The sequence below is a fragment of the Schistocerca piceifrons genome, chromosome 4 (genome assembly GCF_021461385.2).
Source record: "Schistocerca piceifrons isolate TAMUIC-IGC-003096 chromosome 4, iqSchPice1.1, whole genome shotgun sequence".
Lineage (NCBI taxonomy): Eukaryota > Metazoa > Arthropoda > Insecta > Orthoptera > Acrididae > Schistocerca > Schistocerca piceifrons.
In genome coordinates this window covers 109,183,631-109,202,664 of record NC_060141.1, presented here as the reverse complement: position 1 = coordinate 109,202,664, position 19,034 = coordinate 109,183,631, and the positions used below count along the sequence as shown (strand labels likewise).

The 19,034-nt window shown below is 42.8% G+C and overlaps 1 protein-coding gene across 1 annotated transcript in view; it reads right to left on the bottom strand.

The window, feature by feature from the left end:
* Positions 1 to 15,082, bottom strand: part of LOC124795638 (40S ribosomal protein S4-like) — a 112,451-nt gene extending 97,369 nt beyond the window's left edge. Inside the window, exons 1-2 of the mRNA XM_047259711.1 lie at positions 14,995 to 15,082; positions 14,649 to 14,889 (exon numbers count right to left, since the gene is read on the bottom strand). Coding sequence (XP_047115667.1) covers positions 14,649 to 14,889; positions 14,995 to 15,082 — 329 coding nt within the window. The remainder of the gene's footprint in view (positions 1 to 14,648; positions 14,890 to 14,994) is intronic.
* Between the last annotated feature and the right edge of the window lie 3,952 nt (positions 15,083 to 19,034).

The following is a 19,034-nucleotide window of genomic DNA, read 5'->3' as shown; positions in this document are numbered from 1 at the left end:
ATGATGCCGGGTGTTGGCCCTGTGTGCCTCGGTCGTATGCAGTCCTGATTGTGGCGCTCACCTGCACGGCGCCAAACACGCATACGACCATCATTGGCAGCAAGGCAGAAGCGACTCTCATCGCTGAAGACGACACGTCTCCTTTCGTCCCTCCATTCACGCCTGTCGCGACACCACTGAAGGCGGGCTGCACGATGTTGGGGCTTGTGCGGAAGACGGCCTAACGGTGTGCGGGACCGTAGCCCAGCTTCATGGAGACGGTTGCGAATGGTCCTCGCCGATACCCCAGGAGCAACAGTGTCCCTAATTTGCTGGGAAGTGGCGGTGCAGTCCCCTACGGCACTGCGTAGGATCCTACGGTCTTGGCGTGCATCCGTGCGTCGCTGCGGTCCGGTCCCAGGTCGACGGGCACGTGCACCTTCCGCCGACCACTGGCGACAACATCGATGTACTGTGGAGACCTCTCGCCCCACGTGTTGAGCAATTCGGCGGTACGTCCACCCGGCCTCCCGCATGTCCACTACACGCCCTCGCTCAAAGTCCGTCAACTGCACATACGGTTCACGTCCACGCTGTCGCGGCATGCTACCAGTGTTAAAGACTGCGATGGAGCTCCGTATGCCACGGCAAACTGGCTGACACTGACGGCGGCGGTGCACAAATGCTGCGCAGCTAGCGCCATTCGACGGCCAACACCGCGGTTCCTGGTGTGTCCGCTGTGCCGTGCGTGTGATCATTGCTTGTACAGCCCTCTCGCAGTGTCCGGAGCAAGTATGGTGGGTCTGACACACCGGTGTCAATGTGTTCTTTTTTCCATTTCCAGGAGTGTATATGGACCGTTATAAAGCAGAAAAAATTTGCGACACAAGCCATTTCCTTTGTGCGACAAACGATGAGACTTAATTAACACATTTTGACCAACTGACAAGATTTTTGAACGACCAGGACGCTTAGCTGATTTCTCTCTTCTAGCAGCCGCAGATGCAATATTTTGCAGAGCCAGGTTGACAACTTCAGAATGCCGCAGTTTCCGTGAATACGGAAAAGGAACGATTTCAGATATGTGATTTGTCGGTGCTTTATTTTTTAATACCAGTATAAGTGGTAAAGAAGTTGAATCATTAGAGAGTTCATTCAGAATGTTTTGAAAAATATGAAGATACTGATCCCACGTTCTGTGATTTTGATGACAATAAAGTCGACACAATTTATTGATTTCCTTCATCCATCTCTCTGAAGCGTTAGATTGAGGGTGAAAAAGTGAACTGAAGGTTGGTTTAATTTTACGATGCTGTAGAGTACGAAGCCAAATTTTAGAACGAAACTGTGATCCATTATCTGATATAACCTTATCAACATGACCAACTTCTTTAAGAAAATGTTTGATAAAAGCATTAGATACTGAACGAGCTGTTGCTTTGCGTAAAGGTGTAAAACACACATATTTTGACGTCAACTCCGCTGCTACGAAAATGTACGCAAAACCATTAGTAGAACGAACCACTGGACCGAACAAATCGACTGCACCCATCTCCTTTAATTTCGCTGGAATGATAGGAAACAACGGTGCTCTGTGAGAAACTGTTGGCGGCTTAGCCTTTTGACATAATTTGCATTTGGCCAGAACAGATCGAATACGTTTTTCCATATTACTGAAGTAGCAATTTTCTCGTAATTTGTGAAAGCATTTTCTGGGACCAAAGTGTGCATAACTGAAATGCGTATACCAAATCAGCTTATTAACCCACTCATCAGGAATACAAACTAACCAGAGTTGTCGACCGATTTTCGTTTACAAAGAATGTCATTGCGAACTGAATAGCATCTAGTTTCTCTGGAAACTTCTGTAGAAATAATGTGACCGAGAAATTTCACCTGAGAACGACCAAATTCAGATTTTTCCAAGTTCACTGTAATGCCAACTCTTGCAAAAATACGTAATAATGAATCCAAAATTTGGTTGTGTTCACTCCAAGAACGTTTCGCAATAAGAATATCGGCAACATATGAAGTAATATTGTTACGAAGATAAACAGGTAAAATTTCATTTAAACTACGAATGAATGCTGCAGAAAATATAGTAAGTCCAAACGGTAAATTCCAAAGTCACTTTTGGGTAAAACAGTCATATCCGGTTATTGTTTACTTACTCACTAGATAGATTGATAGTCGAAGAGTTGTTTTGACAGATGCAAAGAATAGTAAAAGAGTAGGCAGCGGTACAGAAAACTAAATGAGAAATAGCAATACTACAGCTCGGGGCCCTATGCTCGCTACGGCACATATTCACTTAGAGTAGTGAATCCCCTGAGGACTTTAATAGCCGCACATAATTTCCAGTTTGTGACTTAGTGGCAAACTTGGCGGAAGTGCGTACGTAAATTGATCTAACCATGCACATGGATGCATGTCATTCTTAGAGTTGCGGAAGATCTTAAATTTCCGAACAGTCAAAAAGTGTTTATAGTCAAAGTTTTCGCCTCGTGGCGACAAAGACCTACCGCGTCTGTCCCTGTCCCAATGACGATTGTTGTAAAGTTCGCGCGCCTCGCGCTCTCTTATTGCATCCCGTAAATAAAATAAATAACTTTCTTCAAACCCTTCTGCTAAACTAACATTTGTCAATTTATCTGAGATCTCCTCAACTCTTTCCGATGAGTCACTTAATTGTTCTTTCTGTTTATTTACGTCTTCTGTAAGTGTCGCGACTCGGGTTTCTGTATTGTCACATTTAGTAGTGAACTGTTCATACTGTTGCGTTAAGTTATTTATTCTGTCGTTTGGTACGGATTCCTCGATTCTCTCAAGTATTTCTTCCTTATCGTGTGCACATTGTAAATTTAACTCTGAAAATTTCTATACTATCACGCGATCGTTTCTTCCTGTTCCCTGCCCTGTTCCTCTTGTCTGATTTCTGTTGAAATTAAGCTATTATTGTGAGCCTTCAAAATCGGTTGTACTTCTTCTCTAATTTCTTTATTTGATTCGTCTTTCATGTATTTGAAACATGTCCCTGTTCGTGAGCCTAACTGTGTTTCCATTGTTCCCATAACAGTTTCTAATTCAGATCGTAACTGTGATCCCACTGCTTTCATCTCGGTTTTAATTGTTCCTATTTCTGTTTCAATTGTTCCTATTTTTGAGCATAACCGTGTTGTCATTGCTTTCATCTCAGTTCTAATTGTTCCTATCTCTGTTTTAATTGTTCCTAACTGTGAATCTAACAGTGCTTCCATTCGTGATCCCAAATTTAATATTGCACTCATCAACTGCTCCGTTTCTTCTGTCGTTAACCACGTAATCTGTGAATTTTCTGATTGAGAAAAATTTTGAACTGCTTCCGGACTATTTTCCCTGCTTATTAAATTGTTTTCAACACCATTATTCATCATACTGTTGTCCTGTGTTGGCGAGTTCGCCATGTCAACAATTTCGTTATTCTGACTATTCATCATTTTTGCCTTTTTCATAGATCGCGTAATCATTTACAAAACATACAAAAAATTCGTCACTGTACGAAAATTACACACAATGACTCCTCATCTTCAACAATACCATTCGAACAAAATATTTCCCTCAAACATGATTAACGAACAATTGAAATAATTGCACTAAATTGTCAAACGCGTAGACAAGACAACAAATCAAATTCTGAGAAAACATACCATTAGAAGAATGACAATTACCAAATCTACACATGCAAAATAGACTACAATTACTAACTACAAATTACTACAACAATACTACGGTCTACTACTTTTACAATCAGAAGAATTCCAAGGGACGATCCGAAGCAGCGGTCGCCACGTGCATGGGGGCTTAATTAAATATTATTGATAATACTTTTTAAATTTTTCGTAGCTGTAAATCCGATTACGCTGTGTCTCGTAATCGGTTGGCCCTGACTAGTATTATTACGCTATCTGACTGCAAAGAACAACAACAAGAATGAAATGAAAATTTTCATTAACACAATTAATTAATTAAGTCCCCAGCAACTATAAAACCTACTAAACCAAAGCACAAGTATAATTGTTCTGTGTGTGGGAGTGTGACTCAACGTACACATCTGGCACGGTTCTTCTTCAACAAGACAATAATTTTTAAATACCAATTATACTGACGTGATAAAAGAAAATTAGAAATACGATAATTGCGTAAGGAAAGCAGAATTACACTCTAATACAAGAACACACGCCAGATGCTTTGTTGACTGAACCTGTAATGACGCATTATTTAGGACACTGAAATAAAAACAAACGGAGTTAGTTACCTCATTTATATTGATGAAAATCATTCTAATCCTTACATTATATCTCAACCAGAACTCTCCAATATCACATCTCAGCAAGCACTGCCTAATAGCACATCTCAACAAACACTCTCTGCTACAACATCTCAGCACAGACTACCACGAGCTCTCGACAGGCACTGCTACTACGAGCTATCTCCAAGCACTGACTGCTACAAGTTCTTAACAGGCACTGTCTTCTACGAGCTCTGCCCACGCACTGACTACTACGAGACCTCGACAAGCACTGTGGAGGCGGCTTAATAATACTCTTTGGCGCAATCTCTGGCGCAGTGGCTCAGTGTAGCCACCTTTCAACGTATTGCAGAGCAGTTTTAGGTTTTTTGCTTTTTGTATTCTTTTTAGATGTACCTTCCATTTCTGCTTATATGTGACGAGTTTTTCTTTTATTAATATCATTTGCAGCTCGTTTCTGATATCTTCGTTGCTCATCCCGTCTTCGATTTAATATGATCTATTGATCTGAGTACTTTCATTTCTCACGTCACTACTCGATTTATGTCTTTCTTGTTTGTTGTCCAAGCCTCACGTCGGTGAAGTAGCGATGTAACAGCTAGTGTTTTACACAAATTCAGTTGTTTTCTTTCATTGTTCCACAGACGCTCTACTCGTAATTTACTGTCTTACTCTTTGCATCTTTACCATGCTCAAAAGAAGTGTCGCAGACCAGGTAGTTAAAATGACATAATTCCTCCATTATTTCGTTTTCTATAACCGTTTTTCACTGAAACTGTAGGTTTCCTCATAATACCATTACTTTGCTCTTTTCAGTAGATATCTGAAGTAGAAATTTTGTCAAACTGATTTGCTTTCAAGTGACTGTTATACGCTTTATACATTAATGTTTTCAAATAACGGTCATTACCTGCTTTTATTACTTTGCTGCTTATTGTTTCCTCATACGATTTTTTAAACACGTCATTTGAATATAAATTGAGCAAAACTGGGGAAAACTGCAGATTTATAGAATTTCTTGGTTACTTATTCTTACTTATTCCGTTCCCGGTATTTATCTACAAATTAGTTTCATTTTGTAAGCCATTTATGTCTCACAGTAAGAGTCGCAGGACTGCACTTTTTGGTTATAATGTTCAGAATTTAGGCCTGTTTAATCTGTCAAATGCTTTGTAATAGACGATAAAAGCTGTGAGTGTCTCATTATCAACTTCTTCTTTTTATTAATATCTTCAAAGTGCTTATGTCATCTATTGTTGTTTGTTCTTATCTTAAACCACTCTGGTTAAGATCATTCCAGCTACTGGTCTTAAACTTAGAGTTCAAATTTTAGCGTGTACTTTATACTGTGCTGTTAAAACACTTTTGTACCTATAATTACTACAGTATTTTCGATCGACTTTCTTAAAAATTGAACACACAACAGTTGTTAGCCAGATTTCCAATATTCTCGCTTTCTCCTAGGAAATGTAAAATTCTTAGCTTAAACATCCGCCGGATTTTAATAACTCGGTATTAATGTCATCTATATTATGAGGCTTTCTGTTTTTCATTTTGTTTAAAGCCTATTCGAGTTCTAATAATGGCACTTCTTCTATTCTTTTCTCACTGTCATGCACTTGTGCTTGTTCTGTTACATTATTGTCATACCGCAACTTTCAGTGATGTACTTCCCACTGATTTTCGTTGATTGTGTTAATGGTTAATGTATCTTTTTCTTGTCTGTTTACATTTTTGATGGCTTTATGGGCAATTGCTTGTTGTCATGAATGTCGTTTTCCAGACTGCTTATATATCTGTCCCAAAGAGGTCTGTGTGTATTTTTACCTCCTTATTTAGCAGTTGTTCTTTTTACATTATGTTCTACTCATAATTCTGACTTATTTTTTGTGGATAGATACGCTTCTTTTATTCTCTCTTATGAACCACCACAGAATAATAGGCTTCCGTTGGTTAGGAAAGAGGCGAACAAAGTAAGTCAGTACACAGCAGCCAGGCGGAATGCTAACAAAGAAGGACTGTTGATATTGCATCTAATAGAGCCGGAAAACGGAGTTAATTGCTACTCATCGTGGGAGCTCTATGTCGAAAGCGCCACTGTAGCAGAATGAAATCATAGAGACAGGATGATGCAGAGTGGGGTAAGAATGTGATACTCAGATGCAAGATTAACTGTTTACAGTTATTGAGTCTACAAATTAAACCCAACACTGGTCCTGAAAATTGAAGCTGAGACACCGTTCACCTGTAACTAAGGAGACCAGAGAGGCTGACCAGACAAGGAAATCTGGCCAAGTGATGTGAAGGCTATCTCACAATGATAATGCACATGGGCCAGGTCTATATAAATATCACTTACGTCCCTGTGGAAGTATGTTAGTCTGCAGCCGACCAGTCTTGTTCTGACATCTACTCAGTTCGCAGACAACCAGCAAAGATGTTGGACCTATTACGGCTTATCTACTGCTCGTCTAGCTGTCTACTATCCTTGACGGAGGAACGATTTCCACATGGTGGACATTGCCGCTGTGATCTGAAGAACCGTGTAACGACACAATTATATTTAAGACAGTAACATGCGGTACACTTGAAACGTCCCCTTTTGAAAAATTATACATGATTGTGCTTAAACTGACAAACAATATTTTTAGGCGCAACGCAATCTGACTTTCAAAAATCCCTACAAAGGAATGGCCCTGACTAACATTAACCTATACCTTTCACAAATCACTTACCTCACAAAAATCTTCGTTAGTCGAACTACTGCAATACAGCGAGCGCCACTACTGCCAGCTAAATAAAAGATTCAAGCTACGGAAGGCACTAACTACTGATAGGCATAGTTAGCAAATGAAAGATTCTGATAGAGAACAAACAATGTATTTACCTTAATAGGGTTGAAAAATCATAATATATATATAGCAGTTCATGACATCCAGTCTTACAAATTTCAAAACTCCGCCATTTCTCTCCCCACATCCACCACTGCTGGCGGCTCACCTCAAACTGCGCAACGCTACAATGGCAGACAATAATGCAAACTAGCCACAGACTGCACACAGCACAGCCAATGATTTTCATACAGAGCGCTACGTAGCGTTACCAATAAGAAAACCTAAACAGCCTACTTACACACTTAATGCTACTAGCTTGTTGATCACAGAAGCACAGTATAATGTTTAATTCTGATAAATGAAAAGCACCAGTTGGCTTTTGTTCTAAAATATTTCTTTTATTGTTAACCGGTTTTCGGCTTATAAGGCCATCTTCAGACATTTTAACTTTTTCATTGCAAAGATGTTACTTACTGTATGTTTCTATTTCAGTGTAGATGTGTTACTTCTCTTCCAATGTTGTCTGCTAACATTGAACTTCTTTGGTGATAACACTCAGTAAATGTCTGAAGATGGCCTTGTAAGCCGAAAACCAATTAACAATAAAAGTAATATTGTAGAACAAAAACAAAGTGGTGCTTTTTATTTATTATAATGTTGCTCTACCAAGAACCGACGGAAGATTCTGTTAATATGTTTAATTATGAGTTTATTAATTTAGGTCCATAATTCAATCTGAATATCTTAAAGCATGCACCACCGTCCCTAGACTGTAGCCAGTTAAGCCATCTGTTAGAATCGTAAGAAACTATTTGAATAAATATTGCCATTTGTGTCTGAGAACTTTAGTATTTGCGGATAATGTTATTTGTAGAATCAGTTACTTCAAAAGTTAACCTATACTGGAAAGGACAATGTATGTTAGAAAGAAAAAAAGCTATTCTTCTTGTACCGAAAATGCATTAGCTGTGCAGAGACTTTCTTTACCGTAACACGATGGATATTAATAGTCTGTGACAGTCTTTTTGTTGTGACAATGGCATATGCTCTGTGCGTAGCTGTGAGCATTTCGTGATGATCGATGAAATACATTTGGGGGGAATATCTATAATATGGCTATACACTAAGGTGACGTGTCTGTGTGTGTGTGTGTGTGTGACGAGGGCCTCCCGTCGGGTAGACCGCTCGCCTGGTGCAAGTCTTTCGATTTGACGCCACTACGGCGACTTGCGCGTCGATGGGGATGATTTGATGATGATTAGGACAACACAACACCCAGTCCCTGAGCGGAGAAAATCTCCGACCCAGCCGGGAATCGAACCCGGGCCCTTAGGATTGACAGTCCGTCGCGCTGACCACGCAGCTACTGGGAGCGGACACTAAGGTGACAAAAGTCATGGAATAGCGATATGTGCATATTAAGATGGCGCCAGTATCGCGTACGTAAGGTATAAAAGGGCTGTGCGTTGGCGGAGCTGTCATTTGTACACTGGTGATTCGTGTGGAAAGGTTTCCGGCGTGATTATGGCACCACGGCGGGAGTTAACAGACTTTGAACGCGGAATCGTAATTGGAGCTAGACGTATGGGACACACCATTTCGGAAATAGTTACGGAGTTCAGCATTCCAAGTGCAAGCCGTAGCTTGGTTAAATCGTAAATGACCTCTGCATTTAATTTCTTTCAGAAGTCAAATTAACAATCAGATCAACAAATTTAACAATACTGAGCCATGGTGCACTCATTTACAACCACAATATAAAAAAAACTGTGAAAGGTAGAGAGAGTATGTACGAGATCAGTGGCGTATTTAAGTTTACAAAAATAATAACAAGTTTTATTAAACCATTAGTAACTGCTACTTTCTGGATAAATTTTACACAAAAATGTGAAACAGAAGTCAGATAAAGAATTATGTTTGATAGGCAAAGCATACATTGGGGTGGAAAGTACATAAATTCTCCCTCGACTTAACCCCTTTTACAGAGCAATTTGATGTTATTTACATGAACCCACTGTGAGGTCTAATTCTATTCAAATGCAATCAACTGCGATCAACTACACAACAAACTACGGTTCCCTTGAGAAAGTGAGGGTGCGCAGTGGTCGGTACTCTGGACTCGCATTCGGGAGGAAAACGATTCAAACCCACGTCCGGCCATCTACATTTAGGTTTTCTGTGATTTCCTTAAATCCCTCCAGGCAAAAGCCTGGATGGTTCATTTGAAATGGCACAGCCGATATCCTTCCTTACCCTTGACACAATCCGATGTTATGCTCCGTCTCTAATAACCTCGCTGTCGACGGTACGTTAAACCTACTCTCTCTTCCTTATTCTTTCCTTCAGAACAGGGAGCTGCGAATATCAATTAACAACCCTACGCTAGGGCAGCATTACTGTACTATTTCTCCTTGCATCAGGCGGCAGCAGAAAACGGCACGTTGTGGGTGAAGACTGGTCGCTGCAGCAGCTGCAATGTTCTGACTCGTCCAGGAAAAAATGCTAACCACATGGTCTGACGTTCTGATTATCAGAACGTGGGAATCATCCCTATTAGAGCCCTGATATCCTGGCTGGTTTCAGTGTGGCGTGCATCCGCGTAGTTGCTTATCTGTTGGCACTGACAACTATACACAAACGCCGCTTATGCAGGAATCAATGCGAGATGTGGGATGGACGTATTCGTTACGAGAGTGCGTCGAAATTTGACGTCAATGGGCTATGGCAGCAGACGACCGACGTGAGTGACTTTGCTAGCAGCAAGACATCGCCCGCAGCGCCGATACCGGCATGATGACCTTCTCAATTACACCCTAGACGACTAGAAAACCGTGGATGGTCAGATTAATTCAAATGGTTCAAATGGCTCTGAGCACTATGGAACTTAACTTCTGAGGTCATCAGTTACCTAGAACAAAGAACTACTTAAACCTAACTAACCTAAGGACATCACACACATCCGTGCCCGAGGCAGGACTCGAACCTGCGACCGTAGCGGTCGCGCGGTTCCAGACTGTAGCGCCTAGAACCGCTTGGCCACACCGGTTGGCTTGTCAGATGAGTCCCGATTGGTAAAAGCTGACAGTAGGATTCGAGTGCGGCGCCGCCCCCACGAAGCCTTTGAACCAAGGTGTCAACAAGGTACTGTGCAAGGTGGTGGTGGCTCCATACTGGTGTTGGCTGTGTTTACATGGACTGGACTTGGTCCTCTGGTGCAACTGAACCGATCATTGACTGGAAATGGTTATGTCGAGTTACTGGGCGACCATTTTCAGCCTGACAACGATTTAATTTTTATGACTAAAAAGGTGTCATATTACCGAAGAACAGTGGTTCGTAGTTGGTTTGAAGAATATTCTAAACAATTCTGACGAATGATATGGCCACACAAATCGCTTGATTCGATCGAATTTTTATGGGACATAGTGTAGAGGCCAGTTCGTGTACAAAATCCGGCACTGACAACTGATTCGCAAATGCAGACAGATATAAATTCTGCATAGCTCAATATCCCCAACGACGTTTGGAGTCCGTGCCACGTCCGTTTGCTGCACTACGCCTGGAAAAAGTTCCGACACGATATTAGGAGGGATCACAAGTCTTTTGTCACCTCAATGTGTGCAATAATTATCATAACAGCAGTAAAAGGAATGAGGAAGGAAACGGAAATTCTTTATCTGCCTCTGAACACAACAGTCACAGCAAAAATCCAGCGGCGGCATGGTGCGGTGGGTGGATGTGGTGATAACAAAACGCTGATACTAATGTCAGGATTCCGAGAATGGCTGGAGGTAGCCGAATGCGAGTTCTGGGAAAAGTCTTGACGATAAGAAAGCGCTGATGTTGATGTCCGTGAAATATGACAACCGCAGATTTCTGAGAACCAGATGCGTTGATAAAAAAGTTCTGACTGATGATGTGTCACCGTTTTTGGGCAGTAACGGCAGTGACCCACCTCTCACTGTCCATTATAAATACTCGTGAGTGGGTAAATACGAATATCTGGGTATTTTGAAGATGCCTCCAGTAGGGCCAGAGCTTGTTGAGATGGGGTTTGTATTACCAACCTAACTTTGGAGCTGGTAGGCGTGGAAACCAGAAAGATTCTAATTGCTAACAGGGCAAGGGTCAAGAGACCACAGTAGAGAAACGTGGTTACCACTCCGCTGCTACTAAGTGTAACATCTTCCTACCACTGGTTACAGGGTGAAGAACGTGAACAATGGAGACTTGCAGCACTGTTTCTTTGACGCTTCTGTTAACGATTCGCTAGTATATGGATAAGTGTATTGGTGTTACATAAGTTGTCTCTAAATGAGGGTCACTTTCATTCATTCCAGTCACAGTGATTAGGCAGTGCTTCTTGCCCATTTTATTTGGAAGTTCTCCCTCAATTTCGATTGTTTCAGTGGACTTGTGAAGTCGCCCATCGTTCTGACAGTGGGTCGCCTACATGTGAAGTTCACGCTTATGATGATAATAGACCCTTAATGTTTTAGCTGATAATGGGATTTCATTTTCTTCATATTCTGTGTGCTGTTTTGTGGACCGCGATTCTTTTACATCGTGAAGTGTGTGTCTTTGTGTCTGGCAGGGTAGAGTCTGGCTGTTGATTTCCTCACATACTCGAAAGACTTGTTACGATTATATGGAATTACTCAAACTGAAGATCATAAAGTACATGATCAAAAGAACACCTATGTGGGGTTCAGTTACATAGTTTTCCCAATTCCGAATTTCCTAAAATCAATGTAGATATTATCCTTCAGCTCATCTTTTCTTACTCAGATGATATTACAGCTAAATGATGTTGCTCAAATTGTAGATCAGAAAGCGGAGAGTCCACGAATACCTACATGTGGACAGAATTTCAGTTTCCCCATTTCTGAATTTACTCCATATAAACTAAATCTTACCGTTTAACCCACCTCGTGCTTCCTAAGAAGCTACAGCAATTAAATAGTGTTGCTCAAATTGTAGAAAATAAAGCGTATACTGTAGCTAATTCCTATTTTTGAATATTATGGGACTTGCGCATAAAAACCTGTCATATTGGATCCCTGAGTCCAATAAATAAGGCACCTCATGCTGAGTAAAATTACCTACTTCCACGTAAATGTCAGTCCAGTTGCTGATTTATGCATTTTGTCCCACTTACTGTAGAGACAACGACCCAGTCCTGATGCTAACCTGTGACATTTTCGACATGCTCACTGTTCATTTGAATAATAGTAGCCTATGTAGTAAATATTATCGTGTTCTGTATGTGGTCATCTGCAAGTGATTTGAGTGTTCTCCGCTTCATTATTCTGCAGGGCCCGTTTCCAAAAGCCGAGCAGTAGCAGTTTATGTGTCCTCATTTGTTTTATTAGTTTCCTATTTCCTTTACGGAAGTGTATAGTAAGGGACCGTTTGTGGGAAGTAATTTAGATAACTGTTAAACAATAAACCGGTCCACCATTTCAGTGTAAGACGGTAATGGTAAACTGGAGTGTTTATGAATATTAGGGTGCTATATTCAACAAGTGCCACCTGCCTTGCCGCATTGGTAACACCGGTTCCAGTTAGATCACCGAAGTCAAGCGCTGTCGGACTTGGCTAGAACTCGGATGGATAACCGTCCAGTCTACCGAGTGGTTTTGGCAAGCCGAGTGCACTCAGTCCTTGTGAGGCTGGTTATGGAGGTACTTGACAGAGAAGCAGCGGCTGCAGTCTGGTAAACCGACGAAGACCGGGAGAGCGGCGTGCTAATTACATGCTCCTCCACATCCTCATACGGTGACGCTTATAGTCTGAGGATGACACGGCGGTCGGCCGGTACCGCTGGGCCTTCCGTTGCCTGCTCTGACGGAGTTTAGTTTAGTGAATTCACAAAGTACCCTCAGCTAAAGTGCCTTTTCTTTTTTACATCCTAATATGCCTCCTATGGTTCCAAGAAGTATTAATATACGCGACACATAACTGAGATGCTGAAACTGAGAAAGAGCCAGTGATTATGAAGCAAATGAGTATCTGAATTCACCTGTTGCTTGTAGTGTCACTTTCCTACCCTTTTCACCAGCCTATCGAAGAATAAGTCAGTTACATCCTAGTTACCTGTTCCCCGTAATAAAAGGGGTCTACAAACTGAACATAACTAAATTTTATGGGCTTGTAGGGCTATGAATGTGACGTAGATGAATCCGAATGCAATCCTAGACGACCCAACAGGTGTGAGAATAGTCCCGAAAATAACCGCTACCAACGCGCGTGTTTTAAGAAAAGAAACCGAAGACACATTTTTGTAAAAAACCACCCTTTCTCATAAGTGTAGAATCGCAAACCGTCCACTGAAATTGTTCAGGGATTCATTTTATTTCTGGCGTACAAACAACGCCAGCACAATATCTTTGGTGGCAGTTCGAACAAACAACTGAAAGGAAAAGATGTGCATTCGACCATTCAAATTCGATCAGTCAGTCTCAACGTATCACACTGTTGTGTGCTGAGGGCAGCCGTCCGATGTAGCCGAGCTGTTCTAGGCGCTTCAGTCCGGAACCGCGCTGCTGCTACGGTCACAGGTTAGACCCTACCTCGGGCGTGGATGCGTGTGATGTCCTTAGGTTAGTTAGGTTTAATTAGTTTGAGTCTAGGGGACTGATGACCTGAGATGTTAAGTCCCATAGTGCTGAGAGCCATTTCAACCATTTTGTACTGAAGGCATTCTCCAGAATATTTCGAAGAACAGGGAAGTGTGTTCCGCATACCCTTGACTTCTGAACAAAAACAACGACGTATCGACGACCGCCGTGATTTGCTTCAAATGTGCAATGTAGACATTTTTCTGGATAAAATCATCACGGGTGACAAGACTTTGTGTTATCAATATGAACCAACCACAAAACGATAAAGTGACGAAATTCACAAGATGGGTCTAGATTAGACGACGTAACTGAACATTCAAGGCAATGTGATGTAAAAGGTGAACAGGCCAGAGAAGGACTTTCTGACGGTTTCGCATGGTTGCATGAACGTTATGTGCTGAGCAAAGTGGGAAGAAGACTGTGTGGTACACCTAAAACTTTAAAATCGTGAACTTAACATTTCTCGAAACTTTTTTGGACCGATGATATAAGAAGGACATTTAACACACGGTGCTGTACTTTTTTTATTCAAAGAGGTACAATGGAAAGAATTCTCCGACCTTTTTTCTCCAGTGGGACAGGTGTTTTAGTTTTAATGAGCTTTCTTGGGGTGCAATTTTCGTATTTCAGACCGAAATGGTGGTCGGCGTTCGTCTTGCCAATTACAGCGTTGGGTAGAGGTTGTTGAAAAGCGTGCGAGTTTTCACAACGAGCAAACTTTGGCTGCGAAGTGTTGTAATAGCTTTCGTACAAAAATGTTGCAGATAAATAGAGGTGGCAGCGTAATGGCCCCTCACGTTCCCCGAGAATGTAGTGAGGTGGTGATCTCTAGGTACTTGGCGCGAAGCGCGTCTTCACGTTAGAAGCTCGTGCACCTCCGACTGTCTGGTCCTAATGCCCTTTCAGGTACAGAATATTGCATACCAGGCACGGCAGGCGTGGCGCAGCATCGAGGTCCTCATTAAGGCAGCGAGCGGAGGGCCCTCATAGTCCCGCGGCGGCAATTTAATTTCATCCCGAAAGCAGCCGGTGCGGAGCAGACAGACGATGACGTAGGCGGTGAGCGCGAGGGCGGAGCGGAAGGGGACCGGGGGCGGCGGCGCTGTGTCCGCGTGGCGGGACCGTCTCCTTTGACGACGCCCGGCTCGCGCCGCGCTGCCGAACGCTGCGAGACGGAGGGTCTCAGGGCGTAATAGGTGCGCCTCGAGCCGCCATTAGAGCTGCAAGCGTTGACGCCGCCTCCGCTCTGTCAGGTACGAACGCGCGCGACCAATGAGGCGGCAGCGGGTAACAGCCGAAAAACGCTCCGTCTCTCCGTTCTGGGTCTCCAGCCGCCGCGTTACGGCGACTGTAGACATTACGCCCGGAACGTGGACGAAGATCGTTCGCCAGAGGCGGCAACCGGCGCCAACTTCGCCAGAGTTTCCAACCTATACCGTTACACCTTTTCATTTGTTCCCTGAGGTACGGCGGCGAGTTTGGAAGTTGTGTTCCGCTCTCGTCCCTGCGACCAATTACGAGGGACACAAAAGACGTCGGTTAACTGGAGTAGCGGTCATTAGAGCGCGGCGCAGGTGGCAGGCTCTCCGAGCCCACCTGTTACTCGGCCAAATTGGCAGGGTGCGGGTATCATTAGGCAGGTCGGGAAGTTCGGTCGATACTGGAGCAGTGAGAGCGTTATTCATTTGATATCTGTCGGGAAAATGGCTGCGCCGTAGAATACCTAGCGATTATAAGGTACCTCATTAGATTTCCTCACGTTCCATCAGTCGCCTTAACCTTCCCACCACCCAACAGCAGTATTTCACCACCGAAAACAATGCTGCTATCGGAGCACTCAAAAGGCTAATAAGCTCCTATTTGAAAAGACTTTGATAGAGTGGACTACCGGCTGCCTCATTCTACCTTCCTTAGCACCTTTAAAATTTTTCCCAAAATCGACATATTTGCTCTCCTATTTAACACGCAGTTCACTTCTCAATCACACAAGTTCCCCTAACTACAATTCTCTCACATCCACTAGTCCATCGATAAGTCGCTCATACCCATCCAAACCCCCTGCATATTCTCACTCACACATTCTGTCTAACCTCATTCTGTCTATAGCTGTCATCCTTTGTCTCACGGCCACAGCCTCCTTAGTTCTACTAATACTGTCTCCTCTCAGTGTCGCTATTTGCCTCTTGCTCTCTCTTGCTACTATTACCTCATTCATTCCTTCCCACTGCTGCTGTCTCTTCTCACTCTCAGTATCTCTCTCTTCCTCCTTGTCATTGTCAAAGAATCTGTCTCTCATTATCACTTCCTTGTCCCCTTCCACTTTATCCTTCTCTTTATTCCACTCCTTCAGGCACTGTCCACTTCACTCTTTTCCTAGCACAACTATGTCCCACTGTCAACATGCCCCTCTCTTTCTCTCAACTGCCATTGTTGCCCTCGCTCTTTATACACCACAACCATAGTCTATTATCTTCCAGTAATGCTCACTTTCCCGTGTCTTTCCCACTACCACTGTCTCCTTCACTCCCAGCACAGGAAAACGTGAATGTGTTGGCATGCCAAAATATTTGGGAAAATTTTTAAAGGTCCCGATTAAGGTAGAATAAGGCATCTGGTTTTCCACTTTTCGGACAAGCTCTTCTAAAACACAAGCATATTTTCCTTTTTCATGTTCCAGTACAGGCACATTTCTGCTGTTTCCCTTCTTTTCCCTCCTGCCGCAGGACATGGGGCACACAAGAGAAAAACTTTATGCGATACTAAAATTTTGATACTTTACTTAAATGAAAGCGCAAAACTAATAATTTTACATCTCGGATCCACGTGCACAAACTGTTGCATGTGCTTCAGTAATGCAACAAGGCGTCCCGAGAACACTTACGATGAAAACGGAGACACTTTACAGCATATACTTCTGACGTACATCACTTTATAAACTACGTTTTCGTCCCACACTGGGTATTATGAGTAGTAAGGTTGTGGGGTTACGAGCACAGTATTGATATCAAATTGATATGCAAATTAATTAAATTGATCAATTAATCACCCTCATCCCTTCCCCCAACCACACCCAGATGACGTCACATGTTATCCCAGCTGCACGTAGGCCCCAGCCTACGCATCCCCCTCCCCCTTCCGCCCCCCCCTCCCATCCGCCACTTCCACCTCCCACCCCTACCTCGCTCCCTCAAACCTATTCTATTTGTGGGTATTTTAAATTTTGGCGGAGAATTTTAAATTTTGGGGGGAATTTCTTTGTCCCAGGGCTGTGCTGACATCACACTAACCCCACCCCCCCACCCCCACCCCCACCTTGGAATTGGTGGGAAAATGATTCAGCCTGTGCTGGATAGGATGGATGTGTGTCTTTATTTAAACAGTCTTTATTTAAACAATTTAAGGCAGTCCCTCCATCCGGTATGTTCACCACAGGGTCCAGAGTGCAACTGACCTAGAACACAGCACTGCCATAGAGGGCACTGTCGTCCCTCCTGTCTGGAGGGGAAAATGGTGAGAAAAGGAGTCAGCCTGTTCTGGGCTGCTGGAGAAAGGAAGGAGTGTACAATATCTAATTTTGAAACAATTTATTTAGGACCAGATTTCACGTAATTTATTTATTACGCTGATACAAAAAACTCACACAGACATACTTGAGGTCACAGTAAATAGTCTACAGACCTGAAAACTACTAGTAAAAAATGCAGTAGATACACCACTGGTCGTGGTCTCTGCGACTATAAGTTAGTTTATGTTGAATTAAGTAGGGTGTAAGCTTAGGGACCAATGACTTCAGCAGTTTGGTCCCATAAGGACTTACCACAAATATCCAAATTTTCCAAACTCGTAATTACCGAAAGAATTCAGCACACAGCATACAGACCTGCAAACTACTCGTAGATCACCGAAATAATGCATGTGTAATGCTATGTAAACGCACTCACAACGCTTAAACACCCGAAAATAATGCAGTGAACAAAGACTCAGTGCTTGTTAAAAACGCAATGTATCAGTGACTCGAACCCTGGTCCTCTTGGGCGGGAAGTCCACCCACCTACAACAATTAAACCACCAGAGGCGCCTGGAATTGACGGGACATTAAAAATGGCGATGCCTTCTCTGGGACTCGAAACCTGGTGTTCCTGGATGGAAAGCCCAAGTGTACCCCCAACACATGGCTACTGTTCAGATGTGGGAGAGTAAGTTTAAGTTAGTGTATTATACTTTTTTAGCTGGGAAACTGACGCAAAGATCGATACAAATTAAGTAATTAAACACAAAATTCGGTCCTAATTACACAACTATATACATAGCGCTACACTAGGACGGCATAAAAGCGCAATACAACGCAAAAACTGACGATACCATACAACTGGTGCTATCCTGTGTAAAAATTTCGCAATACCACTCGGAACTGACCCAAATATCTATCCTAATTACATAATTAATCACAAAGATTAGGCCTAATTGCACTACAATATGCATAGCGCTACACAAGGACGGCAAAAAAGCGCAATACGATGCAAAAACTGACGATACTATACTGACGATGCCATACATCTGGTGTTATCCAGCTGGAAAAAAATTTCGCCATACCACTCAGAACTAATTACAGAGACACTCTGACTCTGCCCTACACGTACAAGCTAGAGGAAAAAAGGCAGTGGTATAAGGTACTATCTTTATCGTTTCTGAGGGAAAATATGTTCAACTGACGAGATGTTGGTGCTAGACAGAGAGGATTTTGAAATGTGTATTACCTTAAGCATACAGTATCTATCGTTGTTTGACGTCAGAGTTCGCTACAGACGCCTACTAAAAATCACCCTACAGCCCAAATAAACGAAGCCAATACACGCAATCACAGCTGATGGAAAAAAGCGTCACAATTCTAATCACACTTCGAAACTGTCATGAAAAAACCAGCACTTGTAACAAACGGGTCATAATGCAGCACATGTACTGGGGAAATACGTCGTTCTAAAAGTCTGCAAAGGGGATGGTATTCGAACATGCGTTCTGCTCAGTGTCAGTCACAAACTGCCGAAAATCGATGCCCTCTCCCCTCTCTCCCTCCAACCACCTATGGGTGGGGGAAGGGGGAATGTGGAAAGCGAAGGAGCTACTCCACCAACAGCCTCGCCACATGTGCTGGCCGCTGTCTGCCTTAAGAAGATGCTCCTTCGCCAACACAAAAGCAGGTATAGTTAACTAAGCAATAGGAGATAAAAGGACGGCTGTCCCAAATGCATCTTGTTCGTCTAAAATATAGTGACCAAGCCGCCCCTAATGATTAGGGAGGCACATGAAAAA